General features: G+C 42.4%; 1 protein-coding gene across 2 annotated transcripts; it reads left to right on the plus strand.

Annotated features, from left to right (window-relative positions):
* The first annotated feature begins 1,194 nt into the window (after positions 1–1,194).
* SRPX2 (sushi repeat containing protein X-linked 2) lies at positions 1,195–24,340 on the plus strand. 2 transcript variants are annotated; one of them, XM_079764380.1, is made up of 12 exons: positions 1,195–1,618; positions 1,774–1,842; positions 3,528–3,745; positions 8,069–8,149; positions 12,542–12,733; positions 15,290–15,466; positions 15,765–15,891; positions 16,022–16,143; positions 19,126–19,305; positions 19,653–19,786; positions 21,891–22,012; positions 23,081–24,340. In XM_079764380.1, exons 3-12 carry the CDS (start codon positions 3,664–3,666, stop codon positions 23,259–23,261), a joined length of 1,398 nt encoding a protein of 465 aa, XP_079620506.1. In that variant the 5' UTR covers positions 1,195–1,618; positions 1,774–1,842; positions 3,528–3,663; the 3' UTR covers positions 23,262–24,340. The 2 variants fall into 2 exon arrangements, with proteins under 2 accessions (XP_079620506.1, XP_079620505.1); XM_079764379.1 differs by lacking the exon at positions 1,774–1,842.
* Positions 24,341–26,117: the final 1,777 nt, after the last annotated feature.

Consider the following 26,117-nt stretch of genomic DNA (forward strand, 5'->3'; position numbering starts at 1 on the left):
AGGCCTGTCTTGTTGGTGGTGTTGATGAGTTTCTATGTAAGGCCGTTCTCAGCTCAAGATGGCGTGGGCTCCCTCTGTGCTAGGGTCCCGCCGTCCCGTCCTGGGAGTGCCCGCAGCGGTGGTAGTCTCTCTTTGTCAAGGAGAGGCTTTCTGCCAGCCCCTGCTGCTCCTGCGAGATTTAACTTTCCCTCACTCACTCTCACACACCCCACGCACAACCACACACTCTCCTTTTATACCCTCACTCACTCACTTCCTCTCTCTCCACTCCGTCCTGCTAGCCGCCATCTTCCGAGTCGGTCTCCTTATCGGATTTTTGTCTTTTTGGTTCACTGATGTCTCTCAGTCACCTAGTAGTGTGTGTGGCAAAAAGTAGGTGCTCAATAAATATTTCTTAAATTAATTATGGATTTCAGGAATTTTTATTTGTCTACCATCCTTAACAACAGTAAATGTTTGATAAATTTATTGAATTAATGAGGCCATAATCATATCTTCAGCTTCTTTATACCACTATCACTGTTGAACACATGGTAGACACTCAATTCATATTTATGATTGATGGATTGGAAATTAAATAGGCTTGTTACTGAACTTTTTGTTATCATAGCTGAAAAGAAGTTACCACTTTGTTTGCACACACAGGGAAGAAACCCTTTCTATAGCAGTTAAAATATTTCTACTAGGACCACTGATTTTTCAAGGATGGAAATGTCAAGTCTGAGGTGACGGAGAATGTAAGGAGTTGGCCTGCACTATAGTAGAATAGTCTCATTATCAGATACTAAAAAGAAATCTTGCTTAGTGAATAGAAACATAGCTCTCCATCAGAAGACACTGAGAAACAGCTTAGCAATGGCTACAACCTTGCCATGCACAGAACATCTAGATTAACTTAAACAGCCTTCAGCTAAAGCCTCTCTAAGCATGCTTTCCCTCCACTCATTACAGGAAATCAGTCTTTATTCTTCAGCCAAGAAGTGCATGGTAATTTTTGTAAACAACATAATCTTATCAGAAACTGAAGTCCATAGAAGTTAGGTAATCAGTGCTAGGGTTTAAAAGTGTATCTAATCCTGGTATATGGCAAGGCAACTAGGAGTAGGGAGTACTAAGGAACTACAGAGAAATTTCCAAGGAATGTTAGAGTCAGCTATGCTCTTCTTCAAATTTGAGAAATTCCTTTTCATTCAACTTTGATGTGATGCTGAGTCATAAAAAGACGCTATCTCCAGTATGCCACATCTCTAGGGAGGCCCTTTAGCCAGCCTCTGTTAGTCATTACTATAAGCACAGGCGTGGGGCCAGCACCATTCACACTTTCCCCTGTTCTGCAGCAGACTGAGTTCCTCTAATCCTTGTGTTCCTTCTCTCCAACCTCTCTAAAACCCTTCTCTAAGGGAGAAATAGCTATAGCTTGGGGCTAATATAGCTTTAAGGAAACTTTTGGCAGATGCGGATGTCCTAACATCTGGGCAGTTTTAACAGAATCCCGGAGGCCCGGACAGACTGGGAGCCACTCGTTCTAGGAATGTTAAATTAGAAGTTTTTTCAACTGATGAGAGAAGCAGAAAGGAAGGAGAAAGAGAAAAAGACAGCACAAAACCCCATAAAACAGGTAAGATCTGCTGCTTAACCTCTCTATACTACACTACCCCCACTTTAAAACCATGGGGAGTAACAAGATGCATGACTTGGGCAACATGGCTGGGGATGGAGGGGAAGAAAGAAGTTCTTTTATGAAACTGGATCATATGCTGTTTTTCATTTGAGCTGTGACCTGGCTGCAGATACAGGTTCCCACCACCTTCCTGATGCTCAGCAGAGGGATGGCTGACTCCAGTGAGTCAAATTCTCAGTCTGAAATTGTGGAGGAGGTGGGCAGGGAAGCAGTCATAGTCTCAGAGCATCGGGTCTGGAAAGGAAAGCCCTTCTTGCTCCAGAACTAAGAAATAGGATTGAGGCTGCATGTGGGAGGCGGGTTCAGGGATTAGTTTATCTAGCTGTTCATGTTCCTGAATTTCTTTAAACTCCTCTTTCTCCTTTGGTTCCCTTTTTCTGATTTTATCTCTTTCCTTCAGCTCTGGCAGATTACTTTTCTTTCTAGTTTCTCTCTCACATCTTTCCACTTTCCCTGCCTCCCTCACTTGCTCTCACTTTTTCTCTATCCTGCTTCCTTGCCACTGTCTAGACAAAGTCTAAAGTCAAGTAGCAATAAATTGGAAAATGAATTCATGCCATTCCTGGACTTCTTGTGTCCCTTGGAGACTCTGGCCAGAATCTGTCATCTTTTTGTTTCTCAATTTCTGGGACTGACTCCTTCCCTAACCATGGCATTTCATTGAAAGTATGTGGGGTGAATGGGTGTTTACTGAAAAGTCCAGTGGCCAGTTTATACCAATGGGCAGCAAGTTTTAATACTGTCATTTATGAGGTATTTGTCTGCTGGGAACCACAAAATTCTAATCCCATCAGAGTGAGAACAGGACAGGAAATGAGAGGGCAATTGGAGCTTGCTCACCCTCTCCTCACGTATCTCAGTAGGTTCTTCTCAACCTCACTTCCTGCTGGCTCAGTGGGTAAAACTAGAAGGTTAGACTTGAATTGAAAGCCAGAAGCCACTACCAAACGGCTAAGCTTCAAAAACCAAAGCTAAGAACATAGGTAGGGTATATTTACTAATTAAAGTTAGGAGACATCCAGTCCTGTCAAATATCAAGTTGGTAATAATAACTAATATATAATGATTGATTCCCTATGTTCCAGGGAAAATTTTTCTATAAGGTAGATATGAACAACAGTGTGGTGATTGCCAGTGGTGGAGGAGAGGGAGGTAGAAGAGGGTATAGAGGGAATAAAAGGTGATGGAAGGAGACTTGACTTGGGGTGGTAAACACATAATATAGTGTACAGATGACATGTTGTAGAATTGTGCACTTGAAATCTGTATAATTTTGTTAACCAGGGTCACCCCAATAAATTCAATAAAAAGTAAAAAAAAAATTAACAAGCTGGGAAAGAAGGTAGATACTATTATTATTCTCATTTTATAGATGAGGAAACTGAGGCTCAGAGAAGTTAAAGAATTTGCCCATATCCCCATACCTTAGAGGGACAGAATTGGATACATACTCAGATCTGTATAACTCTAGTGTTCAAGCTTAGTCCATACAGGTTAATGCTTTCCCAGATTAGTGGTTAAGGAAATACCAGCTAAATTGATAAAACCATCAACTGGCAGCCTTTAGATCACAGGATTCCATCTTGATTCTATATGACTTTATGTTGGCCTTTTCCTGGTTTTGTTACCTCAGTGTCCCTCACTATAACTTGTACCATGGAATATTTGCATCTGATCTCACCAAGGTCAATTGAAAATTGATTGTTTTTATAGCCTTCTTCTGGGAAGGAAAAAGACCATAAATAACAAATAGAGTCTTGTTATTCTACAAAGTGGAAGATCCTTACAAAAGGGGGGTGATAAAATAGGCATTCATTAATTTAAAAATCTCTCTTCTTCCTCACAGATCCCACATTTCTGCTTCCTCTCACTTTTGGAAGTTCATTGATGGCTGATTTATGAAAGTTACTTTCCTTTGTTCTGGTACTTCTGGCCACCTACTCCTATTCTTGTCTCCCTAACAATCCCTACCCCTTAAAAGGATGGCCGGTAAAATAACTCAAAGAGGAGCTCTCTCTCTGCTGCTCTTCCTTGCTCCAGCAGTGACACCAACATGGTTAGCAGGTAAGTTCTAGGAGTTGTGGCCCATTATCTCCAGGAAGGTGGGGCCTGGACTAAGTCTTGGAGAAGGGAAGAGTTAAACTACAATGAAAGATACTTAAATTAGATACCAAGAACTATTCGTAACAACAAAGATGGTTAAACATTGTAATAGGCCACTAAGGGAGACTTTGTGACAAACTAAAAGATATTTTAAACAAGCTATGCCCTAGAGGATTTTGCTCAGTGGATGATAAAGTGCTGGTCCATAGACTGAACAGTCCTGGGTTCGATTCCGGTCAAGGGCACGTACCTCGGTTGCAGGCTTGATTCCCAGCCCTGGTAGGGGCACATGGGGGAGGCAACTAATCGATGTGTCTCTCTCACATCAATGTTTCTTTCTGTGTGTCTCTCCCCCTCCCTTCCACTCTCTCTAAAAAAAAATTAATGGAAAAAATATACTCGGGTGAGGATTAACAAAAATGAGAAGGTTGAACTACATGGCTTTTGAGTCCCTTATCTCACCTGCTTCACCTGCTTTTGCACTTAGCTTCCTCCCTCCCTCCTTCTCTCCCTCTCTCTTTCCCTCCCCCTCACTCTCACCCCAGACTGTATTTATAGGATGAGATTTTTAAAGCCCTTTTCTGCTAAAGCTTTTAATGACAATACAAATCACATTCTCTTAAACAGGAATTCCCTAATTTCTTCTGGCTTGTTCCTTACTTCAGAAGGGATGGACAGTTCTGGATTCCTGAATGTTTCATCCTTTGCCCCTGAAAACATAGGGAGCTGAAGAGAACAGACTCAGTGAGGAGAGGGGGAAGGAGAGTAGGAAGAATGATGAAAGGATAATGAGGGGGCAGACAGAGGTTTTTGATTGGGTCCAGCTGGCATTCCAAGTGCTAAGAATATTCTGTGGCCTGCAGTGTCTGCCCTCATGGAGGGCTGGGGGAGAGTAGGGGAAGGAGACAGGCCCAACCAATGGAATTAGGAAAATATCCAGAGATGAGTAAATAACAAACTGCTTCCATCACAGCCACAGTCATTGCAGCTAAAATTTTCCACATGCCCTGGGTTCCTGGTGGAGGACTTTGGCAATAGCTCTGTTTGTCTGGAACAGCTGCATGAAGCTTTCAAACAAATATGCAAACTTCTTGTCCTCTTTGGCTTAACCTAGCTTTGTAGGGGGTGAAACACAAGGGATGTCATTGAGATGAAGAAATTCAAGTCAAGCCCTTGGCAGAGTACACACTGTTTGGAGTTAAAGGAGCCATCCACCCCAACCTTCCAAAGCTTCAGTTCAAGTACATAACACCAAAATCCAGCCAAAGACCATAGGACTTAAGGGAGTGGAGATTAGATGCCTCAAAGCCCAATTTTGAACACCTGTAAGAAACCACATGGAATACAAAGGCCTTTACCTTTATCAGGGTGAAAGCCTGGGCTATTGGAGTCTTGAGGAAAGGGCAGTTTTATTTTAAAACTTAGATCCATTTGAAGTTCTCAAAGGGCTGTTTGCAAAGGTGGCACTCCCACTTGCACAAGAATCACCAAGGTCACCACTCATTCTGAGGAGCCCAGGCTGGGAAATCTCTTACAGCCCTGCAAACCCACTCATTCTTTCCTGTTCTGTTTTTAGGAGACTACATGATGAGAGAAATTTGGAAAATTTCCAATAATCTTTCTCCAAATTGCTAGCTCAGCTGTCTGAGCTTGTTCCATTCATTTATTCATGCATTCACTATACATACTGACTTCTCCATATGCATCCAGCACGGTTTTGTTCCCAGCTATAGCTTTTTTCTCAAATGGGAATGGCACAAGGAAAGCAGGGACAATCAGTAAAAGGACCCAGGAATAATCAGCAGAGGTTGGGAATGGTTAAGAATATAAATAAAGCAAACAGTGGGTTAGAAGTGTATATTGGCATATCTATGCAGTTCAGTAAGTCAGAGCATATTTGCTATTATAAGCCAAACATTAGTGTGGATCTGAAAATAGTCTTCAAATATCAGTTACTTTTCCAACCATACCTTTGTAAAAGGCAGTGCTTAGAGCATCTGACTTTACTATGGAACCCAGTAATAGACCTCACAGTAACCACTGAGGAATGCTGCCCAAATCTCTCTACCAAAGGGCTGAAGAGGGACAAGCAGATAAAACAATGCAGAAAGGGTGCCCTTCTAGTTTCTTATATCTCATCTCAGTATCCTAATATTCATAGAAAATACCCAAAGACAGGCAGAGAGGGAAAATGGAAGGGTTAAAGTAGTAAGGTGATTGCCATCACAAAACAAACTTGGCACTGGTGCAGCTACCTCTGCACCCTGGTGGAGACTATAATTATCTGACTGAGTCTTCCCTCAGCTTTCCCACATCCCCTGTAATTCTAGAATGATGTAAAATACTTGTTGGCTTTACATCCCACACACACAGAGTAAAAAAACTGAATTGCAAAAAAGATTTCAGATTTTTAGCCCTGCTGGACATTGTTCAAAGTTTTCCCCTACTGCCATGTTTAGTGGGGTGTCTGAGTTTGGTATTGAGAGGGTCAAACATCCCTGGGCTAGAATGTCCACTCTACTTTTTACTAGCTGGGAAACTTGAGCTACTCCTTCACTCCTCTGAACCTATTTCCTCATCTATACATTAGAGAGAAATAAGGGTGTCAATTTCACTGAGATGTTAGGATGGCATAATGAGATAATACATGTAACGGGCTAAACACAGAACACGTGATGAGTGATGTTAGCAGTCATTGTTGTTATCCAGCCAAAAGCCTCTGTCATTCCTGTTTGCTCTTCTGGTAAACAGAGGCTTGCTCCCTGCTGGCCATTTTCTTACAAGCAAGCTCTGGAACAGGAGTGTGGGGACTGATCCTTTAGGGCCTAAAGTTTAGGCCCTAAAGGGAATCACACACATCTGGCCTCCTATTTACAGGAGCTGTAAGGCTTTGAGGCTAATGCTAAACTGAAACAGCTGGTGAGAGTTTTTTTGCCCTCCACGAAGAAACCTCCCATGTGGGTAAAGCAAGAGCAAGCCTGGGGAGAAATAAAGGGAAGCCACAAGAACTGAAATGGAAAAATATAAAAAGTCAAGGGAAAGAGAAAAAATGAAGTCTTTCCTCTGGAATGAGGGCAAACCAATGAGGACATGATTTCATAAGGCAAATTTTCTATTTGATTCATTCCCTTGTTCATCAAGTTGGACTGGTTTCCCAATACCCCCCACCCCCAGTCTGTGGGGAATGGATGACCTTCATCATCTAGCCATCTGCACCACCCTTTTGTGTAGGGGGCCCTGAGCTTCTTCCCAGAGAGGAGGCAGGCACTTTGTGGTCTGAGTGTTTACACAGGCCAAAGGGCTCCAGAACTAAAACCCAGCCCTGTCCTGGAAGCACAACCTTTCCTGGAAGTGAGGAATTGTCTTCTGACTCCAGCATGGCTGGCTGCTGTATTCCTGTGCGTGCATTAGGGCTCAGGGAAGCTGGAAGGAGCACTTCCTGAAACTTCACTCCGGAAAGTACTAAGTTGTATTCCAATTAGTTTGTGTTCATGACTGATTTCCTGCCGTCTAGTGGAACACACTGTTTAGTCTCCCAGACAGCCGCAGACCTGCCTGTACCAGAGACTGGGCCACTTAACGGAATAGGGGTGGACTGGAAATATTCTCCAGCTCATCAGCTCCCTGTCAAACTCCTGCTGATTAGAGGAACCAGAAAGGACTCTGCTTGCTTTTTCCTCCAAACCAGGACAAACCACTCAGGACATAAAACTATTTTCATTTCCCCTTGCCCTTTGAGCCCTCTCTCTTTGTCTTGGCATGCCAGCCTTAGCAATAGCAACCAGGTGGCAAAAGGCTGGTGCCCTGTGGGCTAGTGGGAGCTTGAGGAATCACATCCTTCTGAGGACTGTGAGCAGGCTTGTCACTAGTGGAAAGACCCTTACTCCTGCTCTATTTTTTCCTCCTGTCTGTGACAGCTGTCCAACCTCAGAGCTTAGTTATTAGTGACTCACCAAGGAAATGAGTCATTTATAGCCCAGACTGGTGGGATTGATTGATGATCAATATATTTGGATATTTTTGTTTTGAATGGAGGCTTTTAGTGCTACCAGTAGCCCCCACCCCATTAGTTCCCCCTTTATGCACCTAAAGTATTGAGGTTTACCCACAATAGTTCTGCTGCTTTACAAGGAAGAATTTTCCCCACAAAATATCCACCTGGCTTGCCACCCCTATATGGAGTGCCCTGCCCTCAGTAAGAGACCAAGTTGAAAGGGGGAACCATTCGGAAGGACTTGAGTGAGAAATCAATGTGTCATGTTAATATTGTCTTATTCATTCTAGGCTCAGGCTACTACCCAGATGAAAGCTACAATGAAGTATATGCTGAAGAGGTCCCACAGGTCCCTGCCCTTGACTACCGAGGTAATACTCACTCCTTCTCGGGCTCAGAAAAGGTTTTTTCTAGCCTAAGGCCTAGGCCCTCCCTGAAGCATCCTCATCCAACTTGGCTTATATGTGCCAAAACTGAAGCTCAGTGAATTAGGGGCCATGATTTCCAGTCATGAACTTGGTTACAGACTTGTTGTTTGACCTTACCTCTCTAGCACTAAGGTTGCCCATCTATTATTAGCCATTAAATATGGACTGAGTACTCCTTTAAACCTAGTCCTGTGCAAGGTAAACCTGTGGATGATACAAAAACTTGTACCCACCAAGGAGCTTACATTCTGCTGGGGGAAGGATTAGTGAGGAGGCAGTAAAATTAGCACATGTAGAGCAAGTACGTGTGAAACTATGTGGTAGCAGTAAATGCAACAGATGTTAAGAAAAAGAAGTCAGGGAAAGAGTTATGAAAAATAACATTTAGACTAGATCTTGAATAATGGGTGGATTTTGAGAACTGGGAAGGGGAGGGGAGGGCATTCAGACAAGTAGATGGCCACTGATATAGAGGTATGAACAAACCCACTTATGTAGAGGAAGGAGCTAGGAAGAAACCAGCCTGATTGGAGGAGATGGGATGTGGAGGAAGTAGTAGAAAATAAAGTTGAATATAATAGAGTGAGACCAAATTAGGAAAGGCTCCATAATCTACAAGACTCTTCTAAGGAGGGGCAGAAGGACTGCCTGTGACAAGTCCTGAATAACTATTCCTATACTAGAAAGAAAGTTAGACCAGGTAATATCTTCCACTTTCCCTGAGGATCATTTCAGCACTGGGCAAGCCGGTAACTCTGCCAGCATTATCTGAAGATAATTACAGAGAAGGCCCTTTTAACCCTGTTGTAAGCACTTTGTTTCCTTTATTATCCCTGAAAATTGATAGGTGTATAGTTGCATAGATCAGAGGCTGTGGGCCTGAGCTCAAGGCCCTGCTACTCCACCTTCTAGCTCTTTGACCCCAAACAAACACCTTTATATGCCAGTCACTGTGCTATGTATTTTATAAATGTTATTTCATTTAAGTAAGGTGCATGCTTGTAGTGATATGGGAAGGTCTCTAAAACATTTTAAGTTTATTTTAGAAAAGCATTGGTGGGAACAGTGAGCATACTGCGCTACTCTAAATGTTAAAAAGAAGGAAAAAATAAGAATATGTAGTAATACTTGCTTTAGTTGCTTGATATGCATATACTATTAACAGTGGTTCTTTATGCGGGGACCAAGTGGCAGTATGTGTTGGAACAGGGGTGGGAGAGAGCCTTTACCCTGTAACATTTTATACTTTTTGGATTTTGAACCATGTGGCTATATTACCTATTCAAAAATGTAAATGTATACTTCAAAATAAAAACCTAGCATACTTACAGTGGCAGATAATAGAGTTAGAAAAATATTGGTTTTAGAGCCAGTCAAAGCTTGGGTTAAAATCTCTGCTCCTTACTTGCTTGGGGACTGCGGGCACGTTAGTTCTCACCTGCAAGATAAAGCTTTTGGGAGAACTATTTGAGATAATGGATGTAAAGTGAAAATATAAAGCATGGTGCCTACTGCACAGTAGCTACTCAGTAATAACTAACACATTTCTTGCAAGAAATTTTCACCATGCCATAATTAGCATTCTTTGGGTACAGTTGTTCAGCCAGTTGTGAATCTCCATAACTGTACTGTCATCTCTCCTGTATTTCTGTATCTCATCCACATCAATGGCATGAAGGGCACTGTCATATGCCTCACTGACTTCCACATAGTGTATCTACTAATTTCCCCTGCTCTACCAGTCTGGTGACTCTAACCAAAAAGGAAATGAGGTCAGTTTTGAATGACTTGTTCTTGAGGACACCTGGAGATCAGCACTTCTTTTTTTAACTGCTCATAAGCCTGTATTTAAATACTATGCTATCAGTGTTGTCGCTCTTACCAGGCTATAGTTTCCAGAGGCTGCATTCTTCCTTTTGGGAATCTAATGTGCAGCATGGTGACTATAGTTCATGTATGGTGCCAGGTGAGTACTAGACTTTTATGAAGGGGATCACTTAATAAATTATATAAATGTCTAACCACTATGCTGCATATCTAAACTAATATAAAATAATATTGAATGTCAACTGTAATTTAAAAAAATTACATTGTACACCTTAGACATATACAGTTTTTTTGTCAATTATACCTCAAATAATTCTGGGTGGAAAAAGAAAATTGGGATAATGTTTTTGTTCTTTTCCAGCTTCCCAGCATGTTTTCTTTATACCAGGATTCCTCTGAACCTACAAATTTGAACTTATTTAGCTCTATATTTCCTTTTACTAAATTTGCTTATTCTATCTCTTACAATTTGATGTGTATTTTTATTGACAGAATGCTGGAGAGAAATAGGACAGGAGTGATTGTTGAGGCCCCAGCCTCCCATATAAAGTCTTTGTGATATGTGTTGTGATCACATAATTAACAGCTCTGCAACTGTAGTGCTTCCAACTTTATGTAATTTGGAGATGGTGTCTCCAGATGGCAGCCTTGTGTCACAGACACAGGCACAAAACTAATGCTGAAAGCCACAAGCGTGTTGTTGCTTGAATGATAACTTTCTTACTGTCATCTGTCTTCATTCTTTAGCTGCCTGCAAGCAGAGGCTCCAGCCTTCCATTTTTTCCTTTAACTCCTAATGCACTTTTATTCAAATCCCCCTTGTTTTTGTCCCTTAGGATTTGGGGATTGAATGAGCTCACATGGGGCTTTAGCCTTCCTGACTTGAGACTAACAGATCTATGTCATACTGTGTATGCATCCTTGGACAGGTGGCCCTCTGCCTGTTTATAAGTGCTCCTTTAAAATCTGAACCTGCTGAAGAGTCATTCCTATTGTGTAGCCAATGAGACAACTTTATGATGCTTTTATGATTTAACTAGAGGCCCAGTGCATGAAATTCATGCAAGGGGCTAGGCCCTCGCAGCCCCAGCTTCATCTGAAAGGTCATCCGGAAGGACGTCTGGAAGGTTGTTCAGCTGTCCGGTCTAATTAGCATATTACACTTTTATTATTATAGATGGCCCTATTACCTTTTGTGCTCAGTATTGACCTGGGATTGGACTTTCATTCTTAAGCAGCCTTGTTTGATATTGCATTCCCTTCCTCTCTCTAGCTTCCATATTTGTATCATTTAAAAAATTATTTTAAATTTACCTACTGTGAAATTCACTCTTTTTGGTACAGAGTTCTATGAGTTTTGACAAGTGCATAGTCATGTAACCACCACCACCATACCAAACAGCTTCATCACATCAAGAACTTGCCCAGGGCTGCCTCTTTGAGGTTATCCCAGACCTCAACCATTTGCCCACAGAACATTTGAATTTTTGCCAGCTTTGGCCATTCTGAATAGAGGTATTTTAAAACATTTGTATGCAGGATTTTGTATGAACACAGGTTTTCATTTCATAACTAAAGTGGGATTGCAAAGTTGCATGGCAAGTGTATGTTTACTTTTATAAGAAACTACCAAAATATTTTTCAAAGTGGCTGTCTCATTTTGTATTACCCCCAGGAATGTGTAAGAGTTCCAGTTTCTCTCCATCCTCACCAACACTTGGTTTTGCCAGTTTTGTTTTGTTTTTTTCTTTTAAGTTTAGATATCCTAATGGGCACATAATGGTATCTTGCTGTGGTTTTAATTTGCATTTCTCTAGTGACTTATAATGCTGACTATCTTTTCATGTGCTTATTTTCCATCAGTATATCCTCTTCAGTGATATATCTGTTCATGTCTTTTGTCCATGCTCTAACTGAATTGTTTGCTTTTTTCCTTTTGAGTTTTGAGAGTTCTTTATATATTCTAGATACCAGTCCTTAGTTGAATGTGTGGTTTGCAGATATTTTCTCCAAGTTTGTGGTTTGTCTTTCATCTATTAACAATGCTTTTCATAATATAAAAGTTTTTAATTTTGACAAGGTTTAATTTATTGTCTTTTTTTCTTGTATTAATTGTGCTCTTGCATGTCTAAGACCTCTTAGCTCTAGATCCCAGAGATTTTGCCCTGTTTTTTTTTTTTTACATTTTATAATTTTACTTTTTAGATTTAAATTCATGATCCATTTTGAATTATTTTTTATATAGGGTATGAGACTTAGATTGAGGTTCTTTTCCCTTCTTCTCCTCCTCCTTCTCCTCCTTATCTATAGAAGTTCAATATTACTCCAGCAACACTTGTTTGAATGGCTATCTTCCCTCCGTTGAATTGCTTTTGAATCTTTGTCAAAAATTATTTCAACATACTTGTGTGGGTCTATTTGCTGTTCCATTGATCTATGTGTCTGTCCTTTCACCAATACACTGTCTTAATTATTGTACTTCAGCTTACTTTTCTTCTATTGTTACAGTCCCCCGATGGTGTTATACATTAAATATCCAAGACGGAGAAGCCACATGCTATTCACCAAGGGGAGAGAATTATCACAGCAGCTTGGGCACTCGTTGTGAGCTCTCCTGTGACCGGGGCTTTCGACTGATCGGACGAAGGTCGGTGCAATGCTTGCCAAGCCGCCGCTGGTCTGGAACTGCCTATTGCAGACGTAAGTGGTGCAGATGCTGATGTGTATATATGAGAGAGGCCAGCCATCCAGCCACTGAGTGTATATGCCTGGAGGTGTTACTATGCCTTCTGTCAAGTGAAAATTAGGAATTTTTCACAGGCACCCAAAATGGCCTTTCTCCATCCTAACATTTTAGCTTGTTTTCTCTCCCTGTGTTTATTGACCAATTAATATGAGCATTTAAATAGCAACCAGCTCTTCTGGCTTGGGAGGCCAAGGGGTGCATGTAAGACTTGGACCTGGGGCTTATGTGGACCTATGCCTTCTTTTGGCACTCTCAAGGATGTGTGATCTCAGACTCTTTCCCACACTGCTATACTTCCTGGCCTAAGGCCTTAGGAGACCTTGGCAGTGAAGCTATGAGACATCTGTTATTCTTCATTTTCTTCGGAAAGCCACAAACAATCCTTAGGCTAGTATGTACGAGTGCTAATACACACACATTCCAAACCATGTCCCTCTCAGCTCCCAAATCTCTATCTTATTCCAGCTCTACAGGCTACCTTTTTTTTTTTTTTTTTTTTTTAGCAGCTGAGCTTTGTCTGTCTATATGTCTATCTCTGAATGCCATTTGTAAGACACCCATGTGTGCAGGGCCATGTATTGGTTGTTTCAGGAGCTTACTCAATTCTCAATTCCTCCCAGGCAGCTTATGACTAATGAATAGAAACACAAATATGTGCACATGAAGGCAGTGTGACCAGACACAGAGTGCTGAGCATTTAGAGAGATATTGGGTTAGTCAGAAAAGATGTTGTGGAGGAGAAAAGTTTTATAGTCAGAAATAAGGACACCACTACACCCCTTTAGATGACTGTAATTAATTTTTTTTAAGACTTGGATGTCATTGTTTCCAAAATTAATTAGAATTAGTCTCACAAAATGAAATAATATGTCTATAAATGAACATAAAACCAGTTAAAAGAAAGGAGATATACATATTTCCAGGTGCCTAGAATGACTTAATTACTATATTTGAAGAGTGAATCTGACTTTGCCCTTTCTCATAAGTGAAAAAAGGGCAAACACTTTGGATGTATCATTTTCACTGTCATATAATACTAAGAAAACAAATTCATCTGCAAAGACAAACTTTTTTTCTTGGCCCTGATTTCAAGGAAGTAATTTTTGCATGCAGGATACTAAAAATCATAAAAGACAATAATCTTCAAGTCTGGTTTGACCAAGAAGCAAAATGAACATAGCTTATAGAGTCTTTATGGAAAGCTCCAGTAATTGAATTTAAGCAGGGTTAGAACTTAGAAATATAAAGGAATGTGTGGCTTGTTTCAAGTATCAGGTATCTCAAGCTAGACTTTGGTAAGCATAGGCTCACAATCAACTCATGGTAGCAGTCTCCACTTCTGGCACAGGTGGTATCTAAAGCATATGGATTCCCCTTTAGCCAAAGTTGGCCCTCCAGGCACTGGCCTGACCTGTATTCTCACCCGGTGAGAGGGCCAACCTACTTTCACGTGTGAGACTCAGCTGAGGAGTGCTTGTGGCAACACAAGCACTATATAGATAAAAGCCTAATATGCAAATTGTCCCCTTGGGAGTTCGACCTGGAGACCAGGAGTTTGATGGCTCACTATGATGTGCACTGACCACCAGGGGGCGGTGTGGAATGAAGGAAGGCCCTGGCTGACAGCCAGAAGCTGGGGAAGGGAGGCCCCAGCTGGCAGCCAGCAGCCAGGGAAGGAAGGCCCTGGCTGGCAGCCAGAAGGCCCCGATCAGCCCTGATCACTGGCCAGGCCTCATGACCCTACCCATGCAAGAATTTCATGCACTGGGCCTCTAGTATTCAAAAAGGAGCTTTGAATTTGCTCAAGGATATCTAACATTTGAGGAACAAGAGGTAAAAATGAATAGCAGCTGAGGCCCTAAATGAGCCCAGATGTGTATATGCATTATCCCTTTTATGAAGTTCTATGAAGTATCTCCATTTAAAAAAAATATGTATATTTTATTGATTTCGGAGAGGAAGGGAGAGGAGAGCTAGAGAGATAAAAACATCAATGATGTGAGAGAATCATTGATTGGCTGCCTCCTGCACACACACTACTAGGGGTTAAGCCCGCAACCCAGGCATGTACCCTGACTGGGAATAGAACTGACCTCCTGGTTCATAGGTCAAAGCTCAACCACTGAGCCACACCAGCCAGGCTGAAGTATCCACATTTTAGTGGTGAAAACACTGAGACTCAGAGAGATGAGGTAACTTCAAGTCAGAGAGCTTGTAATGGGTAGAGCTTGGATCTAAACTCAGGTGTGGTTCTCAAGTCCATGCACTTGGACAAGTAATTTACTTCTTTGAGAAACACTCATCCCCAGCACTATTGTACCTTATAGTCTAAAAATAAGGAAGCAATTAGTAAAAAGAGCCAATTAGGCACAAAAATTTAAGGGCAGTTTGGGGTAAGATTTTCTGTATTTTATGCTATCTCTGATATGGTTCTTCCTGTGCTAGATGCCCAGGCATCACCTCCAGATAGTCCCATAGGCCACTAAGCTTTCTACTTGGTTTTCTCTTAGAGATAAGATGCCGCACATTGCCATTCATTACGAGTGGCACCTACACCTGCACAAATGGGGCGCTTCTTGACTCCCGTTGTGACTACAGCTGTTCCAGTGGCTACCATCTGGAAGGTGACCGCAGTCGAATCTGTATGGAAGATGGTCAATGGAGTGGAGGCGAGCCTGTATGTGTAGGTAAATGGTGGTTTGCTCCCAGTTGTCCTGCTGCAAAGAGTCACCCTGGTATTGTGTCCACAAAGGATGTGGAATCCTTACAGCAGAAGGCTTTTCTGCTTGCTATGAGGATGGCACTCTGGACACACCCTTAAAGAAGTTATCACTTCCCCTGCTACTGGGGTCTTCCCCCCAATTTCATTAAGCATCTTGAATAGTGTATCTTATACCTACCCAGTGGTGCGATATTACTTCTATGGGTTCCCTTCAGGGAAGGCAGGGGGCCCATGAGTCAGCACCTGATTTCTGACCTTGGCAGACATAGATCCCCCCAAGATCCGTTGTCCCCACTCACGTGAAAAAATGGCAGAGCCGGAAAAACTGACTGCTCGAGTATACTGGGACCCACCTTTGGTGAAAGATTCTGCTGATGGTACCATCACCAGGTGAGTAACAGATGCCCCTTATGCCTCCCAGCAGCTTCTCCCAGGCTCTCAGGCTGAGACTACTGTGATGATATGCCCCTGATCCTAAAAGTCTCTTTCCTTAGTGATTATTTCACTCTATCCCATGTAGGGTGACACTTCGGGGCCCTGAGCCTGGTTCTCACTTTCCCGAAGGAGAGCATGTGATTCGTTACACTGCCTATGACCGAGCCTACAACCGGGCCAGCTGCAAGTTCATTGTGAAAGTACAAGGTCCGTCCAAAAGAAGTCTTCCATTTTCACATTGTTCATTATTCCTGCTCTGCCTTGACCCTGTAGATGCTCACCACAACCCTCTCTTTGCTATGCCTGAAACAGACACTCATGGGAGAGGGGAAAAACAAGTTCACTAAAAAGGGTTATTCAGGAAGTCTTCATGATATTGTGCATATACACATTTCAGAAACCCTGAGCCCCCAACAGGATTTTCTCATTCTCCTAAATCTAGATAAAATTCACAAAGATATTCTGTATCTCTTTTCTTGGCATTCTAATCATCAAATCTAATCAGCCTGCATCCTCAGTCTTTCACCTTTGCTGAAATTGGTGGTGTTGCATGCCTGATTCTACCCCTTTGTTTAGTGTTGTTTTGCTTTTTTATTATAAATACTAGTAGCTCTGTGTACAAATCCGTGCACCAGTAGCTCTCTGTGGGGCCTGGCTGCTCCACACCCGCTGCCCAGAGTCTCTCCGCGTCCCAGAGGCCCATCCGAGGCCGGGCGCGGAACACTTGCCTCGTCGCTGCGGCGATGAAGCAAGCATTCTGCCAGGCCGCTCATGCTGCCCACTCTCAGTGGCCACCCCCCTGGGACTGGGGGACTCCGGCAGGGATGAGAGGACTGGGCACCACCATCTTGTGGCTATGGGCACCACCATCTTTGTGATGGAGTGATGGTTAATTTGCATATTACCCTTTTATTAGATAGGATAATTTATACTCAGTTTTGAACATGTGGGAAATAGAGAAATATACAAAGGAAAAAAATATATTACCCCATTGTCCAGAAGCAACCTTTTAGTATTTTCTTTCTAGTCTTTTATCTACACACTAGGGGCCTGGTGCACAAAATTTGTGCACTGGGGAGGGGTCCCTCAGCCCAGCCTGCCCCCTCACACATACTGGGAGCCCTCAGGGGATGTCCTACTGACTGCTTAGGCATGCGCCCCATTGGAAGCGGGCCTAAGTTGCATTCTGGCCTCCCTTTGTGGGAGGCGACCAGGCTAATCAGGGGAAAGTGCCAGCCCCATCACCCTGCTGCTGCAGCCACTGCCAGTCACCACAGGCGCCAAGGTATTTTCATCAACACAGACTTCAGTCCCTTCACCATGAAAAAAATGATAATTTTCTTTAGGCATTTTCAAGATGTGTCTTTCATAGGATATGACATTTCTTTCTTTCTTTCTTTCTTTCTTTCTTTCTTTCTTTCTTTCTTTCTTTCTTTCTTTCTTATCCTCACCTGAGGATATATTTCCATTGATTTTTTCCCCTTCCCTCCGATTGCAGGCTCGGCCCCTGCCCCTCCCATTGCCTGCTTGGCCCCTGCCCAAGCCTAAAGCCTTGGCCTGAAGCTTTAGGCTTGGGCAGGGGGCCCCCACCCCTCCGATTGCTTGCTCGGCCCCTGCCCCTCTGATTGCCAGCTCGGCCCGAGGCTTTAGACTTGAGCAGGGGGCCCCCTGCCCCTCAAATCCATGGCTTGGCCCCTGCCCAAACCTAAAGCTTCAGCCCAAGGCTTTAGGCTTGGGTAGGGGGCCCCCGCCCCTCTGATGGCTGGCTCAGAATGACCTGGGTGCCAAGGATGTTCCCGGGACCCACGTACGTATGCAAATTAACCGCCATCTTTGTTGGGTTAATTTGCATACTCACTCTGATTATGGCTGTGGGCGTAGCGGAGGTATGATCAATTTACATGTTTGTCTATTATTTTATAAGACTAGAGGCCCAGTGCATGAAATTCATACACTGGGGAGGGGTGTCCCTCAGCCCAGCCTGTACCCTCTCCAATCTGGGACCCCTCGGGGGATGTCCAACTGCTGGTTTAGGACCGATCCCACAGGGATCTGGCAGTTGGACATCCCCCTCACAATCCAGACTGCTGGTCCCAACCGCTCACCTGTCTGCCTGCCTGATTGCCTCTAACTGCTTCTGCCTCCCAGCCTGATCATCCCCTAACCAATCCCCTGCCAGACTGATCAACACCTAACTGCTCCCCTGCCGGCCCGGTCACCCCCAACTGCTTTCCCCTGCAGGCCCGGTTGCCCCTAACTGCCCTCCCCTGCAGGCCCGGTCCCCCTCAACTGCCCTCCCCTGCCAGCCATCTTGTGGCAGCCATATTGTGACCACATGGGGGTGGCCATCTTGTGACCAATGGGGGCGACCATCTTGTGCAAGGGTGTGACGGCCAATTTGCATATTACCTCTTTATTATATAAGATATTTTAAAAAACATATAGTTGAGATCATACTTTATATCCAATCTTAGATCACCCTTTTCATTATAATAATTTTCCATGTTCTTCAAAAATTCTTCAGAAATATTTTAATGACACCATAATAATCTACCTCTAAAAATATAATTTGTTGCCCTAGCCAGTTTGGCTCAGTGGATAGAGTGTTGGCCTGTGGATTGAAGGGTCCCAGGTTCGATTCTGGTCAAGAGCATGTACCTTAGTTGTGGGTACATCCCCAGTAGGAGGTGTGCAGGAGGCAACTGAATCGATGTTTCTCTCTCATCAATATTTCTAATTCTCTATCCCTCTTCCTTCCTCTCTGTAAAAAATCAATAAAATGTATTTTTTTAAAAAGAATATAATTTGCTTAATATTTCTCCCACTTATGGGTATTTAAGTCTTTTTCTATTTATTTTTAATATTAAAAGTAATTTTATAAGGTGGTCATCCTTACATAGGGTGTCCACAGAATCTGAAAACAAAAATGGCAATATTTATTTTACAGAATGATGACAATATGTATATTCACTTGTTCTTCCAGATTTTTTGAACACATTTGTCTACATTTCATATTTAATTCCTTAAGAAAATTCAGCCTCTATCCTCAGCCATTGGAAATATGAAGAAGTCATTCATTCTGATCATCCTAGGTCTCCTGATCTAGAAAACCTAGCATGGGCACCTGCTTAACCTTTTTTTTTCTTAAAAGAGATACCATAGCCCCTAACTTGAACTCCTCACTAACAGTGAGACGCTGCCCAACGCTGAAACCACCACAGCATGGCTACCTCACCTGCACCTCAGCGGGGGACAACTATGGTGCCACCTGTGAATATCACTGTGATGGAGGTTATGAGCGCCAAGGGACTCCCTCCCGGGTCTGCCAGTCCAGCCGCCAGTGGTCAGGATCACCACCCATCTGTGCTCGTGAGTGAAACCAGGGAATGAGGAGAGTGAATGTATTGATCAGGGCTACTTTGAAGGATCTTAAAATGTGTATAGCACAGGGGTTCAATAGTAAAGTGTGTGATAGGGGAATGGGAGGGTGTTCTAAAATGTGTTTATTTTAAGGGCCAGTGTTATCCTTCCGAATAGTCCTACTCCAAGATGAAGGGTTTAAAATTTCCAGGTATTCTTTCAGGATTTCCCCCAAGGAAAGGGAGAAACAACCAAAAAGGGTTATCCTGAAAGACTGGAATTCCTCAAGATAGTATTACCCATGCTGGGGTGAAGGAGAAGGCCATACTCTGACTGGCCATCTGCTTCTTCCCTAGCTATGAAGATTAATGTTAATGTCAACTCGGCTACTGGCCTTCTGGATCAGTTCTATGAGAAACAACGCCTCCTCATCATCTCAGCTCCTGATCCCTCCAACCGATATTACAAAATGCAGATCTCTATGCTACAGGTGAGACCTAATCCCCTAATGCAAGTTTAGCTCCTTTATATACCCTCTAACCCCACCCCATTATTCCCTTACCTCTTCCAAATCAAAGGGTTGCTTTTTCTACAGCACAAACTCTATTTCCTCAAACTCTTTATGGACATTTAATCAGTTTTACTCTAGACAAATTTATCACACTTTACTAGTAAAAACGTCTATGTTTTTACCAAAAAGGCAGTGAGGACCCTGGAATGGTGGGTGTGACTTACAGGGGGCTTGGTAAGGGTAGGAAGGGAGTGTAGTAGAGCGCTGTAGAGAGACTTGTAAAATAAGTATGATTAAATGTAAATGTTGGGATGAAATTATGTTTATGTTTTCAAGGAATAATAGCATTAACAAATATTTATATGGTAGGTGCTAGATAGGTACCAGGTATAGAAGTATATGTTTTACATATATTCATTTAATTGTCAAAACAACCCTTAAGAGAGATACTATTACTATCCTCATTTTAAAGGTAAGGAAACTGAGGCATAGAGAAGTTAAAGATTTGCCCAAGATCACTAGATAGTAAGTGACTGGGCCAGGATTGAACTCAGTCTGACTCGAGGATCTGTGCTCTTAACCAATACTTGTAACAGGAGAGAAAGACAAGTATTGTGATATCTCAAAGTAAAATGAGGGACTTGCACAATGATTTTTAACACACTATGAGATACCTAACCAAAGGCACTTATGTGGAAGGAAAGGTGAATAGGACAGAATAGATATGAACATTGGGATTTATAAAGAAAATAGACTAGGTTCTTGAAGAGAACTCAGGGTATGATGACAAGACTAAGAGAACCAGCTCTAAGAAGCTGCAAAGGTGTTTTCTAAAGGTTGAATCTTACAAGCTGCCAAGAGGCCCATGATGGAAGCAGCTTTATAAAAAGCATGACCCTGGGTATCTAGACCAATAAGGACCAAGTTCCTCCAGGGATCCGGAAAAAAAAAAAAAGGCAAACAAAGGCAATACCTCAGCTTGAACAGAAAGCAAGAACAAGAACTGGAACCAGCCAATGAGGACAGTGACTCTGAAAGTCAGGACTAGAGGAGTAGCCCAAAGATTAGACAAGGGGTTGGGCATCAGGGAGTGTTCACTGAGGCTTTAAACCTCACCCCAGGTAACTGGCTCAGAGTTAACCCTACAAGACAATGCAGGATAAAGAGCCAGGGTAGAATTATAGGGTGTACTGCCTGGTATGAGAAAGGCAACAAAGGGTAATGAGAACACTGGCACTATTTCTGAGAAATCCTGAAGACCGAAATTGTAGCCTAGTGGTAAGGAGCACACACTTGGGTAGGCAGTAGCAGCCCTAAGTTTAAATCTTGGCTTAGAATTTTACTGTCATGCAAGTTTGAACAAGCTACTTTTTTACTCTACAGAATAAGAATATCACCTGCCTTGTTAGGGGTATTATGAGGACTAAATTAGATTATGCCTGCAAAGCATTAGGTATGTGTATTCTTTATAGACATTATTATCATATCACAATAGCTATCTATTAAGAACCTATGTAGCTTCCAATTGTAATATAAATAAGTTATGGTGACTATAGTTATTAACACTGCATTGTATATTTTAAAGTTGCAAAGAGAGTAGATCTTAACAATTTTTATCACATGAAAAAAATTATAACTATGTATGGTGATAGATGTTAACTAGACTTCTTGTGGTGATCATTTCATAATGTATACAAATATTGAATAATTATGTGGTATACTTGAAATTAATATTATATGTCAATTAGTATCTCAATTTAAAAAAAGAACCTACATAGTTTAAAACCTATAAAAAATGAAGGAAGTAGGGATTGTGTTCCTGCAATTTATAAATTATATTTCTCTTTTCTACCCCACGTGTTATAACCAGCTTCATGCACTTCATTAGAATAAAGAAAACACTGTTAGGGCAAGTAAATCAGGAATGACAGAGGGAAGAGGTTGTAGACTCCATCATGTGATGGTTGGGAGAGAAGGCCCTCCTTTCCCATACTGCCTCACTGTGGTCCCTGGAAGAATCAGCTAAGTAGTCTTAGGTTTGAGTCTGAGACCCTATTCCATAAAACCTTCTCTCCTCTCCCAGCAATCCACCTGTGGACTGGACCTGCGGCATGTGACCATCATCGAGCTGGTGGGGCAGCCACCTCAGGAGGTGGGGCGCATCAGGGAGCAACAGCTGTCAGCCAACATCATCGAGGAGCTCAGGTCCAGGCTGAAGGGCCACAGGGAAGGGGTGGGCAGAAACCCTAGGTGAAACACTGGCAACAGGAGGGTGTGAGAGAATCAACTATACTACTCTCTTGGGGCACTACCATGTTTGAACTCTTTGGGTACATTAATTAAGATCAGAGAGTGGCCAGAATCAGAATCAAATGGAGGGGGGCTTAAAATACAGAGGACCAGGCCCCATCCCAAACCATCTCAGGACTGTCCTTTTTTTTTTTTTTTCAATAAGGCATGTCCCCTGACTCTGAAGTACAGCCAGAGCTGAGTCACAGACCCAAACATGACTCAGATAGGCCTCTGATCCTGTTGCCTCATGTCCTCATCTCTTTACCTTCAGTCTCCAATAGGCAGTGAAATCTGAATCATATCTATCTGTCCTTGGGGGAAGAACAAACTATTGGTGACAGGCGGTAGAAGTTGACTTTTCTCATTATCTATCCATTATCACCCTTCCAATGCCTCCACATATACTCAGAGCTAATAAAGCCACCACTGCTCTCTTTTCTAGATACACTACCTGCCTCTAGGTCTCATTCTCAGTAGGGACAGAAAGATTCAGTCCCAGGTAGGGGAGAGACTGAGAAACACTCAGAGGAAGGAGACTGTAGACTTGCAGCTACAGATGGAAGAGTTGATCAGGTGAATTGATCTACCTATGAGCTATCATGTATGGTTGTGCAAGTATGCCCAGCTCAATTCTAGAAAACACTAGTCATATCATAGTGCATGTGACTGGTGCTCCTTGAACTTATTCTATGCATCCCACATTGCTATATGAGGGAAACATCACCTAGTAATAATGTAGCTGCTCTATCCACGGTGAGGAAGGGACAGCTTAGCAGAGCCAGACATACAAGATCAGAAGTGCAGGGTCAGAGCAGAGAAAAACAAAGGGTTTTGAGATAGGTAGTGGAGAGAATGGGGACAAGGGCTCAGTTGGGGAAGGAATTAGTCCATCAGTGGAGCTACAAAAGGTCAGAGGGTAATAGAGCCTGGTGGAATGAAGCCCAGACAAGATCTCACACCTCCCTGAACTCCTCTCTCTAGGCAATTCCAGCACCTCACTCGCTCCTACTTCAATATGGTGTTGATTGACAAGCAGGGAATTGACCGGGAACGCTACATGGAACCTGTCACCCCGGAGGAAATCTTCACATTCATCGATGACTACCTACTGAGCAATCAGGAGCTGACCCAGCGTCGGGAACAAAGGGATGTATGCGAGTAAACTTGAGCCAGGGCATGGTTGAGGTCAAAGGAAAAGCTCCCCTAGTTGGCTGAAACCAGGGTCTAATAAAAGGAGGAAATTGTTTCCCATAATTCTAGGGACAGGACTCTGAGGTAGGTGAGGTTCACCAATCTTGGGATATTTCCAGGAACCTTTTTAGGGCTGCATAATAGTTTCCCTAAGCAAGTCTCTGTTTTAAGTAGCACTGGAGGAGCATAAGAAGCTACGTAGGGACTGAGGAGAGGTCCTGGGCAGTGGGTTGGTGGTAGGTTTTCCTTTCCTATCCTGGGGTTATCCCAGCTCTTCAAAGTCTTCTAGATAAGTAAATCCTAAATTCATTCACTAACTGACTGTCGGTTTTGTGTGGTGTTTTTTTGTTGTTTTGTTTTTTACATTAGTAAGCATTTAATAATATTGTTTGGTCATTTTTAAAGCCACTATTCTTTGTGACTCCTTTCTATATTTGGGGCTTACCAGTATACACAAACATTTAAATTAGTACTTTGAAACAACAAGTTTGAGGTTGTTTGTGTTGCAACATGTATAACATGTTTTCTTGAAGGGCCATCTGTATTAGATGGACTGCAGGTTTTAAGGGGAAACCTGGCGACACCAGACTACCTTGCAACCAGCACAATGATGAGAGGTTTTATTTTCAACCGGTATAGTCAAACCACAGCAATTCTTTCCTGTCCTGGAGGAACAAAGCTGCTCTATAGTGGGTTTTCCCTTCTTTTTGTTCAAGGAAATGAACAAGCTCCTGGACAAGATCTGGTAATGTCCCAGCCCCAGTTCTCAGTTACTTTGTTCCAAATTCAGATTGTTAATTTTTATGGCATGGGGTACTTCTCTCTGAAGTTAAGTATAAACAACCTTGGGTATTTTATAGCACTGTTTTAAAGAGAGTAGCCCTGGCTGGTTTGGCTCAGTGGATAGAGTGTCGGCCTGCGGACTGAGGGGGCCTGGGTTCAATTCTGGTCAAGGGCACATGCCTGGGTTGTGGGCTCGATCCCCACTGGGGGGCGTGCAGGAGGCAGCCAATCAATGATTTTCTTTCATCATTGATGTTTCTATCTCTCTCTCCCTCTCCCTCTCTGAAATCAATAAAAAAAAAAGAGAGTAAACAAAACATTGGCTTCATGTATAATTTTTCTTCTAGAATGTAAAATCTTTTTAATTAAAGTATAATTGTTATACACTATAATATTAGTTTCAGGTGTATAACATAGTTAGATTTCACATTTATTCACCTTACAAAGTGATCACCACAAAAAGTCCACTAACTATATCACCATAAAAAGTTATTGTGATATTATTGATTGTATTCCCTATGCTGTACTTTACATCCCTGTGACTTTTTTATAAGTTTGTATCTCTTAGTAATCCCTTCACCTTTTGCCCATACCCCACCACCCAACCCTCAGGCAACTATCAGGTTTTTTGTATCTATGAATCTGTTTTGTTTGTTCATTTGTTTAGTTTTGTAGATCCCACACAAAAGTTAAATGATATAGTATTTGTTTTTCTCTGACTTATTTCACTTAGCATAATATCCTCTAGGTCTATTCATGTTGTCACAAGTGGCAAGATTTCATTCCTTTTCATGACTGAGTAAATATTCCAGTGTGTCTGAGTTGTATGTTTGTGTGTATACACATATATATTAACTTCTTCTTTATCCATTCATCTACTGATGAACATGTAGGTTTCTTCCATATTTTGGCTATTGGAAATTATCTTTCCTAGTGAGATTTTTTTTCTTTCATTTATTTCCTTACTAGAGGCCCGGTGTATGAGATTCGTGCAGTGGGGGCAGTCCTTCAGCCTGGCCTGAGCCCTCTTGCAATCCAGGACCCCTTGGGGGATGTCCTCCTGCAGCAGCAGAGGCAAGAGAGGCTACCGCCACCGCCGCTGGGCTCACCAGCCATGAGCCCAGATTCTGACTGAGTGGTGTTACCCCTGTGGGAGCACAGTGACCACCAGAGGGCAGCTCCTGCATTGAGCATCTGCCCTCTGGTGGTCAGTGTGCATCATAGCGACCAGTTGTTCCGCTGTTCAGTTGATTTGCATATTATGCTTTTATTATATAGAATTTCTAGTTTGGGCTTTCTTTTCCACTTAAAGAATTCCCTTTAATATTTTCTGTAATGTCAGTTTAGTGGTGATGAACTCCTTTAGCTTTTGCTTGTTTGGGAAAATTTTCATCTTTCCTTCAATTGTGAATGATAACCTTGCTGGGTAGATTATTCTTGGTTGTAGGTTTTGTCCTTTCATCGTGTTGAATACATTGTGCCACTCCCTTCTGGCCTGCAAAATTTCTGTTGAAAGTTAGCTGATAGTCTTATGGGCATTTCTTTGAAAGTAACTTGTTATTTTTCTCTTGCTGCTTTCAAAATTCTCTCTTTAACATTTAACAATGTAATTATAATGTGTCTTGGTGTGGGTCTCTTTGTGTTCATCTTGTTTAGGACTTTCCATGCTTCCTGGACTTGTAAGTCTATTTCTTTCACCAGGTAGGGGAAGTGTTCTGTCATTATATCTTCAAATAGATTTTCAATATCTTGCTCACTCTTTCTTCTCCTTCTGGCACCTCCATGATACAAATGTTTTATGTTTTATGTTGTCCCAGAGGCTCCTTACACTTTCTTCATATTTTTTATTCTTTTTTTCTTTTTGTTCTTCTGATTGTGTGTGTGTGTGTTTTGTTTCCTCATATTCCAAGTTGCTGAGTTGATTCTCTGCATCCTCTACACCAGGGGTCCTCAAACTTTTTAAACAGGGGGCCAGTTCACTGTCCCTCAGACCGTTGGAGGGCCGGACTATAGTTTAAAAAAAAACTATGAACAAATTCCTATG

This window comes from Cnephaeus nilssonii, assembly GCF_951640355.1.
Source record: "Cnephaeus nilssonii genome assembly, chromosome: X".
Taxonomy (NCBI): domain Eukaryota; kingdom Metazoa; phylum Chordata; class Mammalia; order Chiroptera; family Vespertilionidae; genus Cnephaeus; species Cnephaeus nilssonii.

Bases quoted from the DNA above. Each gene is read 5' to 3' on its own strand.
- SRPX2 (XM_079764380.1), top strand. From the start codon at position 3,664: ATGGCCGGTAAAATAACTCAAAGAGGAGCTCTCTCTCTGCTGCTCTTC. The intron at 3,746-8,068 runs GTAAGTTCTAGG...TATTCATTCTAG, and splicing joins GACACCAACATGGTTAGCAG to GCTCAGGCTACTACCCAGAT. The intron at 15,892-16,021 runs GTGAGTAACAGA...TATCCCATGTAG, and splicing joins GCTGATGGTACCATCACCAG to GGTGACACTTCGGGGCCCTG.